The following is a 19,335-nucleotide window of genomic DNA, read 5'->3' as shown; positions in this document are numbered from 1 at the left end:
TTATATTGTATTTACGTTGTTTTGCAAACTTAAGCAAATTAAGAAATGAAACAAAATGCTATCTTTTTTTTCATAGAAGATAACGTTTTTGTTCAAATGTTTGTGCAACACATCACAGTAAAGATTTTTAAACTCATTCAGCTTGCATTTCCTCAGGCGCTTAGCTGCAGAAACACGGGAACACATTTGGTACGGACTTCGAAGCAATGTGTCGAAACACTGCGATTCAAAGGAATCGATTCAGTTTCGACATTCATTTCGTTATTACTCAAAAAGCCATTGTAGGCGTGTATTAAGTGTATGTAGGCGTGTATTTAGTGTATATAGGCGTATATTTAGTGTATGAAGGCGTGTATTAAGTGTATGTAGGCGTGTATTAAGTGTACGCCTGTTAATGTATCTTTCATTGGGTAGCATCGACTGCCACCCATTTAATAACAGCGGAAAACTGCGAAACTTTGGGAGTTTGGCGCAGAAGATGGAGAAGAGAGGACGAATGAAAACAGGAAGTGAAAAAAATAATGGGAACCACGTTTCTTATACCCCTTTTAAACATACTCGGTAAGTAAACCGTATAATATGTACGAGGAAATGTAGCTATAATAATGATACCTGTGTTTTTACCCACTTTATAAACTCTGAGCTAGTTAGCTGGGGCTAGCCAACTACACTAACGTTACTTTCTGCATCACGACACCTTATATAGCACCACGGATTAACCCCGAATACATATCTGATAGTCGTTTATGTTCGCTGAAGTGTGAAAATGTGCATAAAGTTAAGTGAACAAAGCCTGGAGATGATCAGTTTTACCACACCCTGACCCTGGTTAACAGGCTGCTACACTCAGATCCCCACTGCCCAGACCTTCACATTACAACATCCAGTTTCACCATAAAGCACATTAAGTGGTTCTTACAGGCATTTTCTTTTAATCAACGTTAAGATATTATTGTCTATTATATAAAATAACTGCAGTAAAAGAACTGAATTATGTATAACTTAATTCTGTGAAGAAATATGATTAATTTAACTTTCTTGTATACGTGTCACTTTAATGTATTTACTACACACTGCACATATTCCTTCATGCTTTTTTTACTTCTTAATTTTAAAAGCTAAAAAAAAATGATGTGTGTAGCTTGAATATGTGCCTGATATTAATATGAATCAAAACATGAAAGCAGCTTTTAACTCCTGCTAGACTGTATCTGCATACTGTAAAACCCATTTGTTTGTGTCCACACAGGTGTTCATGTTGTTCTTACGTATGGATGTGGCCCAAGTGAATATCGGTCAGGAGCGGGAAAGTGCTGCCCTGTGTGTTCTGCAGGTATCTACTATTCTAATCAAGTTACTGATGGAAATATTATCCTGCAAAAACTGGAAGAAAACACCAGTTTCCAGCACAGTTTCCTCCTTAAATGGCACATTTGAGGTTCTGCCTGATTCAACAAATCAGCTAATTGACAAACACCTGCTGATGTTAAAGTACAGAGTTCAGCACAGTTTGAGGATTTCTCTGTTCTGTTACAAGAACTAAAACTAGAGAATGGGTTTGAACCTGTGCTGCAAGATAATGGCATAGTTTAGAAATAAACCTCACACATTATTAGTCTGTCCACCCTCACCTTCTGTTCAAGTCTACTGCAAACATACTAATCAGAAAGAAATGATGTTTAAATTATATTTATTAATCTGTAACTTGAGTGTAGCTGGAAAAGACAATCTTGTTTTGCTGTGATTTATACCTTGCATATCGATTTCCCACACCAAAGTCTGCTGATGTATGAATGCAATTAATTCAGTTTTCAAAAGCGTTGGAATAAATAATATCAGATTGCCTGCTGCTTTGGTTGACATTGTGTCTGTAGCTCAAGTAGCATGAAGAACTTATGAAGAACTCATGAACTCTTGTGTTGCTTTTCATTATCCACCGGTTCCTGTCATTTCTTAACAATACACGTGGTAATGAACCTGGTAACGAACTGCTAAACTGAAGCAAATGTGCTTTATCTGTGGGAGGGTTGGGGGGGTATTTCAGGATCAGGGTTTGAAACCTGTGCTGTAAGACGATGGAATAGTAATATTAGTTAGTCCACAACCATTTTAAACAAAAAAATATAATCTAAGTGGTTAAAAATAATTTAACTGATTTTTTATGTTTTTTATTACGTGATCATATAGTTACATTGTATACATTAAATCAAATCATTTTCCAATGTTTAATACTGCTGAACATCTTTAACAGTCATTGTCTGATCTTGATTCTCAAACTTAAAATGAATCACTGACTAATTTGATGTTTTCTCCTCCATTTTCACTTCCTTCCCTTTGTCGCTGAAAGAACAGTGTACAGACAGGTAGCTTTTCTTCTTTATAGTCGTGACAGGTGACACATCATTTGCATGTATTGAAGGACTTATTCATATTGTTGATGTATGGATGCAATGTTTTTAGTTGACAAAGCACATTGGAATAAATAATATCAGATTGCCTACTGCTTTGGCTAACATTGTGCCTGTAGCTCAAGTAGCATGAATGGTTTAAAACAACATCCATGAACTCCTTTTCTTTTTCTTTCTTTTCATTTCCCACGGATTCCTGTCATTTCTTAATAATACAGTTTAATACATTTCCAAAATGCTTGTTTTGCAGGAACAGTGGTTTTGAAGGATTGCTCTGGTGATTTCAGCACTTCATGCAAACCTTGTGCCAGAGGAACATTTATGAATAACCCCAATGGCTTTAAGAACTGTTTTCAGTGCAAGTCCTGTGACCGCGGTAAGCATCTTTTATTTGTGTCTCCTAACATCCTAAATGCTGTTTGTTGTTTTAATCTGAGTGTTAATTAATGTGTCATTACAGAACAGGGTCTATATGTTTCACGTATGTGTACTACAACGAGCAATACAGTATGTGATATTCTGGATGGATATTATTGTACCGAGAACCCCGCCAGTGAATGCAGCTTTGCATTGAAGCACAGACATTGTTCTCCAGGAGAAGAAATAAAAGCACCAGGTGGGTAATACTTTTTCAGGTTTGTACATAAACACTGACATTTTGTTCTAAAAAAGAAAGCACTTTACTGTTCAGTGAAGATGTGTTGAAGCTTAATTTCACACACAGGGCACCCCGGAATTGCCAAGTATGTAGAAGATAAACTGATATTCCAAAGGCATAGCATAATAGATGACACTTTGAGTAAGATTAGTGCTTTATTTGTGGCTTGTAAATAGAAAAAGGAAGAGAGGACTAAGCAAAAGTTTGGGCACCTCTAGAGATACCTTTTTTCCATGGTAAAATACCTTAATTAGTTTGAGTTGTGGCTTGTTAACAATCATTGTTAGGAAAGGCCAGGTGATGGAAAGTGTAGAGCTTCATAAATACTCCTAAAACCTTGTCCCAACATTTAGCAGCCATGGGCTCCTCTAAGCAGTTGTGTAGTTGTGTAGAAAATTCAAATTGATGCCCACAAATCAGGAGAAGGCAACAGTGTTAGAACATTTCAGGTAACCATTTTCTCCATTTATATCACGAAATGGCAGTTTACAGGAAAGGAACTGGATGCATTTTGTAAAGCAACAAGAATTAAAGGAATGATCAAATGTGGTATGCAGGGCGCCCAAATGTTTACTTTAGACCCTTTACCTTGTTTGTTATTTTAAAACTGTAAAATATGGAAGTAAAAAAATGCTATTGCTTAAAATATTAAATAATTGTGTCCTCTTTAGCTTTATGCCTTTTGGAAATTAGGTCATCTTTTACTTTTTTTTTTTCTTTTCATTCTGTAATTTAAAGTAACTGAAATTTTGACCAGAGATGTCCAAACTTTTATGCCACTGTACATTAAGCTGCACTGACCAGCTCAAGTAAAAATGCATGAAATTAAAATAATGTACTTGCCATAAAATAAGACAGAGAACTGGGTGCAATGCAACTACTGTGAACAAATAAGTAAGTAATACAATAAAATAGTTGCTACTTTGGATTCATGTCCATTAAAATGATTAAGAATGACACGTCTCAAGCAAAGTTTCTCGCTTGAAACAGAATAGATCCTCGAGCACCTCACTGGTCTGTTACATTTTAATTCACCAGGAATTCAAGGAATGGTCCTACACCTCCTACACTTTGTGGCAATTAAAAGAACTGATCTAAATGACACTGCTTAAAATATCCGTCTTGATAAATAATTCTTTCATAAACATAAAAATAGATGTACAGCCTTCAAAGAATAAACATTTTATACATTTGCCAGAGCAGTGCACTTAAAGAAACGGTTTTACAAAAATATCTAATTTACTCCGTTTTTCCCTTTACCCTGATATAATGGATCAGCCATGGTCTGTTTGTTGTACAGTGTTCCTACTTTAAGATTAGTGTTGGATATATGAATCTATTAGCATTGGAATTCAGCTGATGTCTAAATTGTCTGCTCCCTTCAGCTGCACAGTTAAGTTTTGTGCATTTTTATAGTTCACTGTTAGTCCTGCTATGTTGCCACTACTTTGACTAATCTGTGCAGCCTAATTTAGGCTTTAGGTTTTTGGCACGTATAATGTAAAAAGATTTGTCTGAAAAAAACTAGGGTGTTAGTTAACAACATTAGACTCTTTAAGTTTTTTTATGTTAAGTTGGCCTCTAAATGTTCCTTCACTGGTCTTACATCTGAGGTAACTTAATTTTAACTTTAATTTTATGTGAAACCATTTATTGTGCATTAAAGGTGTAAAATGGTTTATAGGTTGGAGTGAGAATATTTACATTGTATCACGTATTTAATATTGTTTGTGGATCCTTAGGGTCTAATGCTTCAGTTTTTGTTTACAGTGACTAAAACCTCAGATACTGTCTGTGAGGCCTGTCCATCAGGATATTATTCTCCGCTGGGTATAAACTGCACCAAGTGGACAGAGTAAGTTCAGAGTCTTGTAAGCTGTACAATTTCATTAGTTTTTTTGTTTTTTCTCTATGGACGTTATATTTTGTTGACATTCTTCAACGCTTTATTTAAGCTGTTCAGCCAAAAATGAAATCCAGGACAAAGAAGGCAGTTCTGTAGAAGATGTTCATTGCAAACCAATGTCAAGGGAGAGATATGGTCTCATAGTGGTTGGAGTTGTAGTGGTGCTGACGACAGCTTCACTTCTGACATATTTGTTGTACTGCAGAAACAAAGAAGACCCAACAAGTGAATAGTGGTGCGTATTGTCAGAACTATCTTTAATTTAATAAAAGTGATTTGGTGGGACTACTGTCAAACTCAAATTTTTGGCCAATAGTTTGAATAAGAAGTGTCTTGTATCTTTCTCTTCAGTTATGTATGACGGGTACAGTTGTCTGTGTGCAGTTTAAGGCAGATTTATTTTTAGACATCGCAAGTGCAGGAGTGGCAAATGGCAATTTATTGGTATTATAAATGTTATCATAATTAACAGTATGCTTTTCTGAGCACATTGTGGACCTAGTTGGTACCTAAAGAACACTTAGAAACAGTTTGTAAGATTTGTTACTACATTTATTGCATATTTACCCAAATGTTTTACGCAACGACTCATGTATTATTTGTATTATTTGCCTTCTCCATCAGTATATCGCCTCTTTGGTCAAACACAGGGCTGATGGGATGTTGCAGGAGAAAAGTTATTATTTTGGCTCTAACTCTTTGTTGGTCATGAACCCATCCAGTCAAATTCTGATGAATAAATGTTTTGATAATCTATTTTCATTAATCTAAGATGAATACACAATGAAAGTGCTCAAGATATCCAAACACCCTATTAAAAAGTACCTTAAATGTTTGTGTTAGATTCTGGAACAGGTTTGGATCTCTGTTGTACTCTGTCTGTTTGTCTCCTGTTGACTCTGTTGTGTTTCTTTTCAGAATCCTGTACAAGAATCATCATCATCACCACTACATTAAGTAAGATCCTTCTTTCAGCTGAGTTTCCTTATATATCTCACATAAGTGTACTTTAATAAGCAATATAGTGTGTGAAGTTCGTCTTGAATCTAGTTGGTACCTAAAAAACACTTAAACTCTTTGTTTTATTACAAAGAGAATACATTTTCAAAATAGTGTGATACATATCATAAACATGTCTTTAAATGTTATTTAATCACCTATCCTTAGTGCATATTTTCCTAAATGTTTTACACAACTGATCATGTATTATTTGTTTTACAGGTTATGGGACAGATGATAACAGCGTGGTAACAGTGAGTTCTGACTTATTCTGTAAACAAATTTTGTACATTTGTCTCAGTGAGATGAGTGGTGTTCTCCTTAAAGATGTCTGAATGTACCCCTTGAGGGGTTATGTGCTCTTGAGAGGATCGGTTTGTGTTAAAATGCATTCGTTCTCTATCTTTCCATGAGGATGTGCAAACAGAAGACTGAAAGCTGAACATTTACACTACAAATGCCTTTCTTACTGTGGAGTGCTTTTACAGATGTATGTCTTTTGTTAATGAATTACACTGAAAACATGAGAATCCATCTTACTGTAGTATCCTGTTTCTCTGCTTGTTTCTCTACTAGGTGTCCAGTGACTATATATACAATATAAGTAGTAGTAAGCTTTCAAAGGAGATGGAAAGATCATTGTGAGGTCCAGCAGTTCCCGGGATGTACAGCAGCTCTGTCTTCCTGGGGTTGAGTTTGAGGTGGTGAGCCGTCATTCAAGAAGAGACGTCAGAGAGCCGTGCTGAGATGCGGGATGTCAGACGGTGGGAAAGAGAGCATGAGTTGAGTGTAGTCTGCGTAACAGTGGTAAGAGAATTCATGGGAGGATATGAAGAGAGCCAGTGTAAAGTGAGAAAAGAAGAGGACCAAGAACTGAGTCTTGTGGAACACCAGTGGAGAGACTACAAGGAGCAGACGTGTCCCCTTGCCATGTTACCTGGTATGAGCGTCTCTGCAGGTACGATGCAAACCATCGCCATGCAGAGCCGGTAATTCCAAGACCGGCAAGGATGGACAGGAGGATCTTGTGGTCCACAGTGTCAAAAGCAGCGGAGAGGTCGAGGCGAATCAGAACCGATGACAGTTTGGCAGCTTTAGCTGCATGGAGCTTCTCTGTAACTGCGATAAGAGCAGTTTCAGTAGAGTGTGCTGCTTTGAAGCCAGACTGGTTAAGGTCCTGTAGATTGTTTGTGTGAGTGAGAAAGAGAGACAGTTTGCTATAGGCTCTAGACTACTGTTTACGTTCTAGGGTTTAAAATAAACCTCTTTATTTTTATTAAACTACTACTTATATTGTATTTATGTTGTTTTGAAAACTTGCAAATAAATAAAAAAAATTAAGCAAAATGCAACCTTTTCCCTTAGAAAATAACGTTAAAATGTTTTTGCAACACTTTTAAAGTTCGTGACGGGGTGGCAATGTTGTCCAATCACAGTTCTGGGATCAGAGATAAGACTTAGCTGAGCTTAGCTGCGGAAACACGGGGACACATTTGGTACGGACTGTGAATCAATGTGTCGAAACACTGCGATTCAAAGGAATCGATTCTAAGTTTACATTAGGAAGTTGAAAATGGGCGCTAAGATAAATAAGTTCTTATATTTTTCACTGTTACCAGGAAAAATAATGGGAACCACGTTTCTTATACCCCTTTTAAACCTACTCGGTAAGTAAACCGTATAATATGTACGAGGAAATGTAGCTATAATAATGATACCTGTGTTTTTACCCACTTTATAAACTCTGAGCTAGTTAGCTGGGGCTAGCCAACTACACTAACGTTACTTTCTGCATCACGACACCTTATATAGCACCACGGATTAACCCCGAATACATATCTGATGGTCGTTTATGTTCGCTGAAGTGTGAAAATGTGCATAAAGTTAAGTGAACAAAGCCTGGAGATGATCAGTTTTACCACACCCTGACCCTGGTTAACAGGCTGCTACACTCAGATCCCCACTGCCCAGACCTTCACATTACAACATCCAGTTTCACCATAAAGCACATTAAGTGGTTCTTACAGGCATTTTCTTTTAATCAACGTTAAGATATTATTGTCTATTATATAAAATAACACATCTAGAAATGTGACCCCCTGACAGATGAGTCAGAAAGACCGCGTGCTCTTCTAAAGGACCCCCAAAGGAAGGGGACAAAGATCTGGACATCTGATGATGAAAATGTTTCTATTCTAAAGAAATCTATGCAGTAAAAGAATTGAATGATGTATAAAATAATTCTGTGAAGAAATATGATTAATTTAACTTCCTTGTATATGTGTCACTTTAATGTATTTACTCCACACTGCACATATTCCTTCATGCTTTTTTTACTTCTTAATTTTAAAAGCTAAAAAAAGCTGATATTAATATGAATCAAAACATGAAAGCAGCTTTTAACTCCTGCTAGACTGTATCTGCATACTGTAAAACCCATTTGTTTGTGTCCACACAGGTGTTCATGTTGTTCTTACATATGGATGTGGCCCAAGTGAATATCGGTCAGGAGCAGGGGAGTGCTGTCCTATGTGTTCTGCAGGTACCTACTATTCTAATCACTGCAAAAACACCAGTTTCCAGCTCGGTTTACACCTTAAACGGCACTTTCTGCAGTTCTACCTGATTCAACTAATCAGCACAGTTTGAGGATTTCTCTGTTCTGCTACAAGATCTAAAATTAGAGAATGGTTTTGAACCTGTGCTGCAAGGTAATGGCATAGTTTAAGAAATACATTATTATCACACATTATTAGTCTGTCCACCCTCACCTTCTGTTCAAGTCTACTGCAAAACAAACAAACAAACAAAATAAAAAAAATCGTAAAGTGGTTAGAAAGCATTTAAATGTTTTTGATATTTTTTAAATGTGTAACTAATATTCTTTTAATCATTTTGAGCTTATGTTTTCATGAATGACTCTGTGATTATATAACCACAGTGTATAACATTTTATATTGTTTATTAATGTTGAAATTCTTTAACAATCATTGTATGATACTGATACTTTGATGTATTCTCTTCTATTTTCCTACTTCTTTCTCTGTATGGCTGTAAGAACAGTGTACAGGCAGGACTTGTAGCTTTTCTACTCTTTCATAGACTTGACAGGTGATGCATTATCTGCATGTATGCATGGACCAAATTATAATTGATGCTAAGAAATTAATTAAAAAATAAACTGCATGCACATATGGCAGTTAATACAATATAAAGCTGATACATGCACTTGGAAATATAATTTGCCATGCTGATTGTTTGGTGAGTGCCTGTAAAACCTGGTTATCCTCTTAGGCAGTTACTCAGCAAATTTTGGAGTGTAGCTTGACAATCTTGTTTTGCAGTGATTTAAAACATGCATATTGATTTTGTACACCAAAGTCTGTTGATATATGAATGTGATGTTTTCAGTTTTCAGAAGCATGTTGGAAGAAATAATATCAGATTGCCTGTTGCTTTGGCTGGCATTTTGCCTGTAGATCAAGTGCTCGAATTGCTTGAAAATCTTATGATGAATTCAACTCCTTTTTCTTGCGTAGCTTTTCATTCCCACTGGTTCCTGTCATTTCTTAATAATACAGTTTTGTACATTTCTAAAATGCTTGTTTTGCAGGAACGGTAGTTCTCAGAGACTGCCTTGGTGATTTCAGCACTTCTTGCAAACCTTGCACCAGAGGAACATTTATGAATAACCCCAATGGCTTTAAGAACTGTTTTCAGTGCAAGTCCTGTGACAGCGGTAAGCATCTTTTATTTGTGTCTCCTAACATCCTAAATGCTGTTTGTTGAGTGTTAATTAATGTGTCATTACAGAACAAGGTCTATATGTTTCACAAATGTGTACTGAAACGAGCAATACAGTATGTGATATTCTGGATGGATATTACTGTACGGAGAACCCCGCCAGTGAATGCAGCTTTGCATTGAAGCACAGACATTGTTCTCCAGGAGAAGAAATAAAAGCACCAGGTGGGTAATACCTTTTCAGGCTTGTACATAAACACGTTTTGTTTAAAAAAAAACAAAAATGGGGCAAACATTCAGGCTTCTTAAAAGATCTGAGATCTCCTTTTTTCAAAGTGTCAGAAAATAATTACAGTGGTGCTTAAAAGTTTGTAAAATAGTTTGTATAATATAGAATTTTCTATATTTTTGTGTAAACTTGACTTTGTTTAAGACACATGTCTTAAGAATAGACAATGAGAACCAAACCAAGCAGATGAAACAAAATATAATATATTTATTGAGGAAAATTATCCAATATTACATCTCTGTGAGTGACAAACGTATGTGAACATTTGCTTTCAACATCTGGTCTGCCCCCTTGTTCAGCATTAACTACAACTAAACTTCAGTAACTGTTGAAGGTGCAGAAAACCACCACAGTGTTTCATAGATGGGATATGATTTTCAGGCAGTGCTTTTCTTCCAGCAAACATGTTTTTCTTTTAAACCAAAAATATCTATGTTGGTCTCATTTGTCCACAAAACATTGTACCCTCTGGCTCTATCCGTGTGATCTATAGCAAACTGCAAATAGGCAGCAAGGTTCTTTTTGGAGAGCAGCAGCTTTTTCCTTGCAACCCTGCCATGCACACCATTGTTGATCAGTGTTCTCCTGATAGTGAACACATAAACTTTAACATTATGTGCCGAAGTCCTTAAGTTGCTTGGGAGTTAAGTAGCTTGTTAGGGCTATGGCTTCTTCAAGCCTTCAAACCTTGATAGGAAAAGCCAGGTGATGCAGCCATGTTTTATTACTTTTTTTGGAGGGGGTGGTGAATAGTGATTTGGAGTGTCAGTTAGCAACATTAGACCTGTAGCTCAGGTTTCCAATGCTAAAAAGAAGAAAAAAAAATTTGGCCTATAAACATGTCTTGACTGATCTTCATCTGAGGTAGCTTAAAACTGACTTTGATTTTATGTCAAACCATTTATTTAAGAATGATTGATATGTTTCTGTTGATATGAAGTTATTTATATATTGATCATGCAGTTTAATGGTTTTGTGGATCCTCACAGTCTAATGCTTTAGTATTTGTTTACAGGGACTAAAACCTTAGATACAGTGTGTGAAGCCTGTCAGTCGGGATATTATTCTCCACTGGGTATAAACTGCATCAAATGGACAGAGTAAGTTAAAAGTTGGTCTTGTAACCTGTGCAGTTTTATTTGTTTCTTCTTTATTGCTCTGTCTGTGTGAATTACATTTTGTAACACTCTTTAATGTTTTCTTTAAGCTGTTCAGTCAGAAATCAAGTCCAGGACAAAGAAGGCAGTTCTGTACAAGATGTTCAATGCAAATCAAAACCAAGAGAGCGAAATGGCCTCATAGCATGTACAGTTTTATCGCTGGTGCTGTTGATAGTTTCGTATGTAAAACATAGAAGGCAAGTGAGAGGTGGTGAGTATTTTCAGATTTTTTTTTTTATTCAATTACAGTAAAATAGTGGAGGTCCTCTCAAATTTAAGCTCTTAAGTTCAAACTAATAGCTTCAAATAATGATGTACTCTGTACAGAGTACTCTTGTACTCTGTATTTCTCTACAACTGTGTATGATATTACTGGAAATATCTGTTTGTTTTGTTAAAACTGGGGGCTCAGTAATTTAAATTAGTTAGAATAATAAAGTTATAGTAAACTAGTAAGTTCATATCAGAGGTTGGCAATATTTAACAATATTTTTTAAAATCTTATAAGGGTGTGACGGTACACAAACGTAATAGGTTTGTTTGCACTGTGGTTTGGACCTAACGGTTTTGCATGAGTATGGTTCAATGTATTGTTTGTTTTGCAGGTAAACGGGCAGATCACACATTAAAGGTGACTTATTTTGCACTAATTAAACAAATTTAGTACTTAGTATTTAGTCCTAGTCAGTGAGATGTGGTTTTACCCTCTTAAGTAGTACTGAATGTACTCAACAGAGTCACGTATCTGCTGTTGATTGGAGTGGCCTGTGTTAAAGTGCATGGGTTTGTCAACTTTGCCATAATGACAAAAGACTGAAAGCTGAAAGTTTGCTGAACAAATGCTGATCATTTACGGAAACACTGGTGAAGTGAGATTGTGTTGTTAACAAAAAGCAGTGGTGTTCCTTCAGGGAATGTGCTTTTGTTTTTTGCTCAGATTTGTTCTCAGGGAACAACACAAACATTACCATCAGCACAGTGGCTAGAACAGCTTTTCTGGAGAGCCACAGGTTTAAGTGTTTTATAAATTGAAATACAATGTTTTGTGTACCTTCTTTGCTCGTGTCCTTGTTCATAGTAAGCTCAAGCATGGCATGCAGAATGCAAAATTGCAAATGTAAAATTTTACATTTAATTCTATAACTTTTTTTTTTTTTTTTTTTTGGTGTGCAGTGACTTACTTGCCTCTAACAGCTACTGACATTTGACTGAAGTGTATGATCACAAGGAGACACATCAGCATGAACCAGCAACATAAATTAATAACATAAGTACATGCTTTTTCTTCCCCTCCCACCACCCTCACCTCTCATCTAGTGAAAACCCCAGTCGGTATCTGTGTTCACCGCTGCTAACACAGGCTCAATTAAACACCGCCTGAAGTGAGAGCCCTCTTCGTCTCTGCCTCCTCCTCCATCAGCTTTATGTGTCTCTTGTGAAGGGTGTGGTGATGTGGTGTGTTGAGCAGATGTGGTGTTGTACGAGGCAAGTTCTCATCCTCGGTTGACTGTAAAGAGGGCCTGACTCTATGTTCTGTCCACTCAGACTCTAATGAATCAGGGTTTTTTGTCATTCCAACTCTATTCTTGGTCAGGCCAATAACTTCATTGACACTAGGTTAAAGAGTGCTGTTATAAATGCCTGGTGAACACACAGAGCACAGTGTGACTAAACATCCCTTCAGAAAACCATCTGAATGTTTTTGTGTTAGATTCTGTTAGAGGAAATGTTAGTCGGCCTCCTGTTGACTGATTTGTTTTTCTTTTAACAGGATCCTGTACAAGAATCAGGACAATAAAAGTTTGCACCTGCAGAATCATCACCATAGGAACGATCCTGTGTGCTTCATTATGAATGCAAAATGACTTCTTCCTATGGAAAGTAAGTGTGTGTTGTGACTTTCTTTAAGAGAGAAGCACAAGGACTGAATCAACAGCACTGAAAAGGACCAACAAGCTTTAAAGAAGAGCCTGTGGATTTCACTCATGGTCACAGACATAGTATGTGTGGGCAGTGGTGGCTCAGCAGTTAGAGCACCGGGTTATCGATAACAGGGTTGTGGGTTCGATTCCCGGGCTTGGCAAGCTGCCACTGTTGGGCCCTTGAGCAAGGCCCTTTACCCTCTCTGCTCCCCGGGCGCTGGAGTTGGCTGCCCAGCGCTCTGAGTGTGTGAGTGTGAGTGTGAGTGTGTGAGTGTGAGTGTGTGTGTGTGTACTCACTGCCCTAGCTCACTAGTGTGTGTGTGTGTGTTCACTACCACAGATGAGTTAAATGCGGAGGACTCATTTCGCTGTACAGTGCACACTGTACAGTGACAAATACGTGCAGCTTTACCTTTAGTATTATACAAGGCAATGGACAAGAGAGGCAAGAGAATTGACTGTTTGCCTTCGCTGACTGGAGTGCATCACTTTTACACAACACTAACACTAACCCATAAAGACACTGATTCTGCATGTAACTTGGTTTAGTATGATATTGAGTATTTCTATTAATATAAATGTTTATATTAAATTTAATTAGTTCAGAATATAAAATTGTTAAGTATTAATTAATTACCATACTAAAACAAGAAAATGCATTGGTGTGTAAGGTGTTTTTTATATACCTGTGTGAACACAGGTATTTGTACACAGCTGCAGTTCTGTATATATATATATATTTTTTTTTTCACAGCTATGAACTAACAAGAAATAAAAGTCTACTTTATTTTCTTGTATAAATGTTGTGTATTTTATTATATATGTAACAAATGGGGGGTTTAAGGCAGGCTGCATCTATAGAGAGGCTATTAGGGCAATAGCAGAGGTCAAGAAACAGGCAGGCAGGTACAACACAGGCAAAGCCATCATCCAGGTCAGAGAACAAAGCAGAGTGGCAAGACCAGAATAAACACCACCAGCGCCACAACCACAGCAGAGATGTGTCGTATACCAGTGACCTTACAAAGAGCACCAAAAGGTGCTTAAGAGGAGTCCTAATCAGTGCCCGCAAGAACAGCACCTGTGTGCTGGAGATGAGCCTCAGGTGCAGGGCGGAGCTTAGCTCATGAACACTGAGCACATGACCTATACATGAGCTCCCCACTGAGGCCAGCAGAGGGAGACAGTACAGTACAGAGCCTGTTCCTAAACCATGTTCAGCAATCATCTGACTGTAAAACACAGCTGCTAAACTCCAGTAGGTAAAACAGGTCCTGCATTGTAACATTATACTGCATATATACAGTTTAGAATGTGTTACAGTCCCAAAAACACTCATTATTTATTATCAAATTACTCAATAAAATGTAGACGTAAAAAAATAATTTGTTAATTTCAAATTAATACTATGTTATAAATTAAAATAAAAGTTATGCATTCATATAAATTCACTTATCTACATTATCCTGTATTCATACATATATTTGCAGAGATAAAATAAGGCTCAGTGTTAATGTAGTTTTACAGTGGCGATTTTACAAAACACATGTAAGGTAGGAACTGTCAGACTGACCCTTTGCACAAGTGGGACCTTATTAAGTGCTACACCAGCTTCACAGGTTGATGTTTATTTGCCTCTTTAACCAGGAAGTGCTAAAACTAGCTATCTAAATATGGTCTTCAAGTATTTCTTGGTCTTGTAAAAATTAAAATGAAAAGCACGTTCCTTATACATAATGTATACCTATATGGTAAGTGCAGTGTATAATCTGAATATGCACCTGTTTAATGTCAAACATTGTTGGTCAAATGGGTAAAATAAACCGGTTGATTAACGGGGGTAGCCGTGGCATGCTAGTCTATCAATTTTTGGTTAGTTTTTAATTTTACAAGATTGACTGTATGTATGTGCCTGATATTAAACTGAATGAAATAATGAATGCAGTGAGTAGCTGAACTCTACCCAGAACCCAGCCTGTACCTGCAGACTATGAAACCTGTGTGTTTGTGTACACACAGGTGTTCTTCTTCTAACGGATGGATGTGACCCAAGTAAAAAACAGTCAGTGTGCCCTAGAGGTACTTATCTATCTACCTACACATCTGTCTATCTATCTATTCATATATCTATCTACACATCTATCTATCTGTCTAATTATCTATCTATTGTGATCTAAATGTCTATCTATCTATCTATATATGTATCTATCTATATATCTATCTATCTGTCCAATTATCTATCTATTGTGATGTAATTGTCTATCTATCTATATATTTATCTATCTATATAATTATCTATATAATTATCTAATTATCTTTCTAAATATATCTTTATGTTGCTTTGATTGGTTAAGTCAGTAGAAAAGGAAGTGATCTCCAAAAGCATAGTTAAGCAAGTTAAAGATTTAACATACATTTTAAACAGGATTTGTGTGTATTTGTCTGTACAGTTAGACTGAAAAATTGAAATGATATCCTTGCAAAAGTTTGGGCACCTCAAAACCTCTCAGACCTTAATTTGCTTGTTTGCTGTGCTAGCAAACATTAGGAAGAAAACAGGTGATGCAGCTTTATAAATACCAACATCTGATGATAAAACTGTCATTGCAATTTACATATGTTTAATGTGTGATAAGATTCGACTCATTTAGTGTTTAAATCTTCTCTCTACATCTTTAAGTGTAGTATTTACCATTATTTCATTTAAGAAAGAAATGTCTAATATGCTGATTTACTGAGGTTGACAACTACTAGGTTGACTTACTGCATTTGGTTAGATAAATTAGCATGTCATGAAATATGAATTTCTAAAGAATTAATTAGCTTTTTTGTAATCTGATTTTATCTATTTTTCTTGTCTCTCATTGGTTAAATATTACATCAGCCCCAAATTGCCTTTGTGTTACAGGGACCATAATATCTGAGGACTGCACTTGCAGATCCTGCACCAAAGGGACATTTATGGACAGTGAGCCAAATGGATTCAAAATGTGTTTTCAATGTAAAATCTGCACCAAGGGTAACCCTCTTACATTTTATGTATATATTTATGTATATATTTTACATACTTCAGTGTATTAAACATATTAACATTTTAAATGTATACATGCTGTTCTAAGCTAAGTGTTTTCACATTTTGTATTTCATAAATAGGTCTTAATGTTTCACACCCCTGTACCTCAATAAGCAATACAGTGTGTGAAATTCGGAATGGATATCACTGTATAAAGTACAATGGCAGTGAATGCATCGCTGCCATGGAGCACAGACACTGTGATCCAGGAGAAGAAATTAAAGTTCCAGGTGAGTACTGGTGTTTTGCACTGGTGTTTCCTGGTCACAATATATAACAAATATATACAATTTTTGTCATTTTAGAAATGAACTGATGGTGAACGCATAAACATTAACATTAGCCAATGTGACAAAGGCCTTTAGTTGCCTTGGGTTTACAACTGTAGCTTGTTAGTAGAACCAGGTGATGCTGCCATGTTTTATTATTTTTTTGGAAGGGGTGGTGAAAAGTGATAGTTAGCAACATTAGACCTGTAGCTCAGGTTTCCAATGCTAAAAGAAAGAAGAAATAATTTGGCCTATAAACTTGTCTTGACTGATCTTCATCTGAGGTAGCTTAAAACTGACTTTGATTTTATGTCAAACCATTTATTTAAGAATGATTGATATGTTTCTGTTGATATGAAGTTATTTATATATTGATCATGCAGTTTAATGGTTTTGTGAATCTTCACAGTCTAATGCTTTAGTATTTGATTACAGGGACTAAAACCTCAGATACAGTGTGTGAAGCCTGTCAGTCGGGATATTATTCTCCACTGGGTATAAACTGCATCAAATGGACAGAGTAAGTTAAAAGTTGGTCTTGTAACCTGTGCAGTTTCATTTGTTTCTTCTTTATTGCTCTGTCTGTGTGAATTACATTTTGTAACACTCTTTAATGTTTTCTTTAAGCTGTTCAGTCAGAAATCAAGTCCAGGACAAAGAAGGCAGTTCTGTACAAGATGTTCAGTGCAAATCAAAACCAAGAGAGCGAAATGGCCTCATAGCATGTACAGTTTTATCGCTGGTGCTGTTGATAGTTTCGTATGTAAAACATAGAAGGCAAGTGAGAGGTGGTGAGTATTTTCAGATTTTTTTTTTTATTCAATTACAGTAAAATAGTGGAGGTCCTCTCAAATTTAAGCTCTTAAGTTCAAACTAATAGCTTCAAATAATGATGTACTCTGTACAGAGTACTCTTGTACTCTGTATTTCTCTACAACTGTGTATGATATTACTGGAAATATCTGTTTGTTTTGTTAAAACTGGGGGCTCAGTAATTTAAATTAGTTAGAAGAATAAAGTTATAGTAAACTAGTAAGTTCATATCAGAGGTTGGCAATATTTAACAATATTTTTTTAAATCTTATAAGGGTGTGACGGTACACAAACTTAATAGGTATGTTTGCACTGTGGTTTGGACCTAACGGTTTTGCATGAGTATGGTTCAATGTATTGTTTGTTTTGCAGGTAATCGGGCAGATCACGCATTAAAGGTGACTTATTTTGCACTAATTAAACAAATATAGTACTTAGTATTTAGTACTAGTCAGTGAGATGTGGTTTTACCCTCTTAAGTAGTACTAAATGTACTCAACTGGCCTGTGTTAAAGTGCATGGGTTTGTCAACTTTGCCATAATGACAAAAGACTGAAAGCTGAAAGTTTGCTGAACAAATGCTGATCATTTACGGAAACACTGGTGAAGTGAGATTGTGTTGTTAACAAAAAGCAGTGGTGTTCCTTCAGGGAATGTGCTTTTGTTTTTTGCTCAGATTTGTTCTCAGGGAACAACACAAACATTACCATCAGCACAGTGGCTAGAACAGCTTTTCTGGAGAGCCACAGGTTTAAGTGTTTTATAAATTGAAATACAATGTTTTGTGTACCTTCTTTGCTCGTGTCCTTGTTCATAGTAAGCTCAAGCATGTTGACTGATTTGTTTTTCTTTTAACAGGATCCTGTACAAGAATCAGGACAATAAAAGTTTGCACCTGCAGAATCATCACCATAGGAACGATCCTGTGTGCTTCATTATGAATGCAAAATGACTTCTTCCTATGGAAAGTAAGTGTGTGTTGTGACTTTCTTTAAGAGAGAAGCACAAGGACTGAATCAACAGCCCTGAAAAGGACCAACAAGCTTTAAAGAAGAGCCTATGGATTTCACTCATGGTCACAGACATAGTATGTGTGGACAGTGGTGGCTCAGCGGTTAGAGCACCGGGTTATCGATAACAGGGTTGTGTGTGTGTGTGTGTGTGTACTCACTGCACCTAGCTCACTAGTGTGTGTGTGTGTTCACTACCACAGATAGGTTAAATGCGGAGGACCCATTTCGCTGTACAGTGACAAATACGTGCACCTTTACCTTTAGTATTATACAAGGCAATAGACAAGAGAGGCAAGAGAATTGACTGTTTGCCTTCGCTGACTGGAGTGCATCACTTTTACACAACACTAACACTAACACTAACCTTCACATGACCTTGCATTTCTTACAACTAAACCCATAAAGACACTGATTCTGCATGTAACTTGGTTAAGTATGGTATTGAGTATTTCTATTAATATAAATGTTTAGAATATAAAATTGTTAAGTATTAATTAATTACCATACTAAAACAAGAAAATGCATTGGTGTGTAAGGTGTTTTTTATATACCTGCGTGAACACAGGTATTTGTACACAGCTGCAGTTTTGTATATATATATATATATATATATATATATATATATATATATATATGTATATATATATATATATATATATATATATGTATATTTTTTTTTTTTTTACAGCTATGAACTAACAAGCAATAAAAGTCTGCTTTATTTTCTTGTATAAATGTTGTGTATTTTATTATATATGTAACAAATGGGGGGTTTAAGGCAGGCTGCATCTATAGAGAGGCTATTAGGGCAATAGCAGAGGTCAAGAAACAGGCAGGCAGGTACAACACAGGCAAAGCCATCATCCAGGTCAGAGAACCAAGCAGAGTGGCAAGACCAGAATAAACACCACCAGCGCCACAACCACAGCAGAGATTTGTCGTATACCAGTGACCTTACAAAGAGCACCAAAAGGTGCTTAAGAGGAGTCCTAATCAGTGCCCGCAAGAACAGCACCTGTGTGCTGGAGATGAGCCTCAGGTGCAGGGCGGAGCTTAGCTCATGAACACTGAGCACATGACC

The 19,335-nt window shown here is 36.5% G+C and overlaps 3 protein-coding genes across 12 annotated transcripts; all 3 read left to right on the top strand.

The window, feature by feature from the left end:
- Nucleotides 1-265: 265 nt before the first annotated feature.
- On the top strand, nucleotides 266-7,318 carry LOC140557251 (tumor necrosis factor receptor superfamily member 14-like). 4 transcript variants are annotated; one of them, XR_011979804.1, is made up of 9 exons: nucleotides 270-561; nucleotides 1,250-1,333; nucleotides 2,659-2,784; nucleotides 2,869-3,024; nucleotides 4,837-4,921; nucleotides 5,022-5,207; nucleotides 5,891-5,929; nucleotides 6,194-6,225; nucleotides 6,548-6,560. XR_011979804.1 is itself a non-coding variant. In XM_072681529.1 (8 exons), the coding sequence occupies exons 1-7, from the start codon at nucleotides 522-524 to the stop codon at nucleotides 6,207-6,209; spliced, it is 546 nt and encodes a 181-aa protein (XP_072537630.1). In that variant the 5' UTR covers nucleotides 266-521; the 3' UTR covers nucleotides 6,210-6,219; nucleotides 6,548-7,318. The 4 variants fall into 4 exon arrangements, 3 of the variants coding, with proteins under 3 accessions (XP_072537630.1, XP_072537629.1, XP_072537628.1); XM_072681529.1 differs by lacking the exon at nucleotides 5,022-5,207 and having other exon boundaries at nucleotides 266-561; nucleotides 6,194-6,219; nucleotides 6,548-7,318; XM_072681528.1 differs by lacking the exon at nucleotides 5,022-5,207 and having other exon boundaries at nucleotides 267-561; nucleotides 6,548-7,318.
- Nucleotides 6,680-13,850, top strand: LOC140557250 (tumor necrosis factor receptor superfamily member 5-like). 6 transcript variants are annotated; one of them, XM_072681522.1, is made up of 8 exons: nucleotides 7,419-7,638; nucleotides 8,430-8,513; nucleotides 9,585-9,710; nucleotides 9,785-9,940; nucleotides 11,020-11,104; nucleotides 11,212-11,375; nucleotides 11,770-11,795; nucleotides 12,936-13,850. In XM_072681522.1, exons 1-8 carry the CDS (start codon nucleotides 7,545-7,547, stop codon nucleotides 12,960-12,962), a joined length of 762 nt encoding a protein of 253 aa, XP_072537623.1. In that variant the 5' UTR covers nucleotides 7,419-7,544; the 3' UTR covers nucleotides 12,963-13,850. The 6 variants fall into 6 exon arrangements, 5 of the variants coding, with proteins under 5 accessions (XP_072537627.1, XP_072537623.1, XP_072537626.1 ...); XM_072681525.1 differs by having other exon boundaries at nucleotides 12,482-13,850; XM_072681524.1 differs by having other exon boundaries at nucleotides 12,338-13,850.
- An 848-nt stretch (nucleotides 13,851-14,698) lies between these two features.
- On the top strand, nucleotides 14,699-18,611 carry LOC140557252 (tumor necrosis factor receptor superfamily member 5-like). Of its 2 annotated transcripts, XM_072681531.1 has the most exons (8): nucleotides 14,699-14,837; nucleotides 15,106-15,165; nucleotides 15,995-16,105; nucleotides 16,240-16,389; nucleotides 16,864-16,948; nucleotides 17,056-17,219; nucleotides 17,614-17,639; nucleotides 18,100-18,611. In XM_072681531.1, exons 1-8 carry the CDS (start codon nucleotides 14,798-14,800, stop codon nucleotides 18,124-18,126), a joined length of 663 nt encoding a protein of 220 aa, XP_072537632.1. In that variant the 5' UTR covers nucleotides 14,699-14,797; the 3' UTR covers nucleotides 18,127-18,611. The 2 variants fall into 2 exon arrangements, with proteins under 2 accessions (XP_072537632.1, XP_072537631.1); XM_072681530.1 differs by lacking the exon at nucleotides 18,100-18,611 and having other exon boundaries at nucleotides 17,614-18,092.
- Nucleotides 18,612-19,335: the final 724 nt, after the last annotated feature.

This window comes from Salminus brasiliensis, chromosome 6 (assembly GCF_030463535.1).
Source record: "Salminus brasiliensis chromosome 6, fSalBra1.hap2, whole genome shotgun sequence".
NCBI classification, from domain to species: domain Eukaryota; kingdom Metazoa; phylum Chordata; class Actinopteri; order Characiformes; family Bryconidae; genus Salminus; species Salminus brasiliensis.
This window is presented reverse-complemented; position numbering and strand designations above follow the sequence as displayed.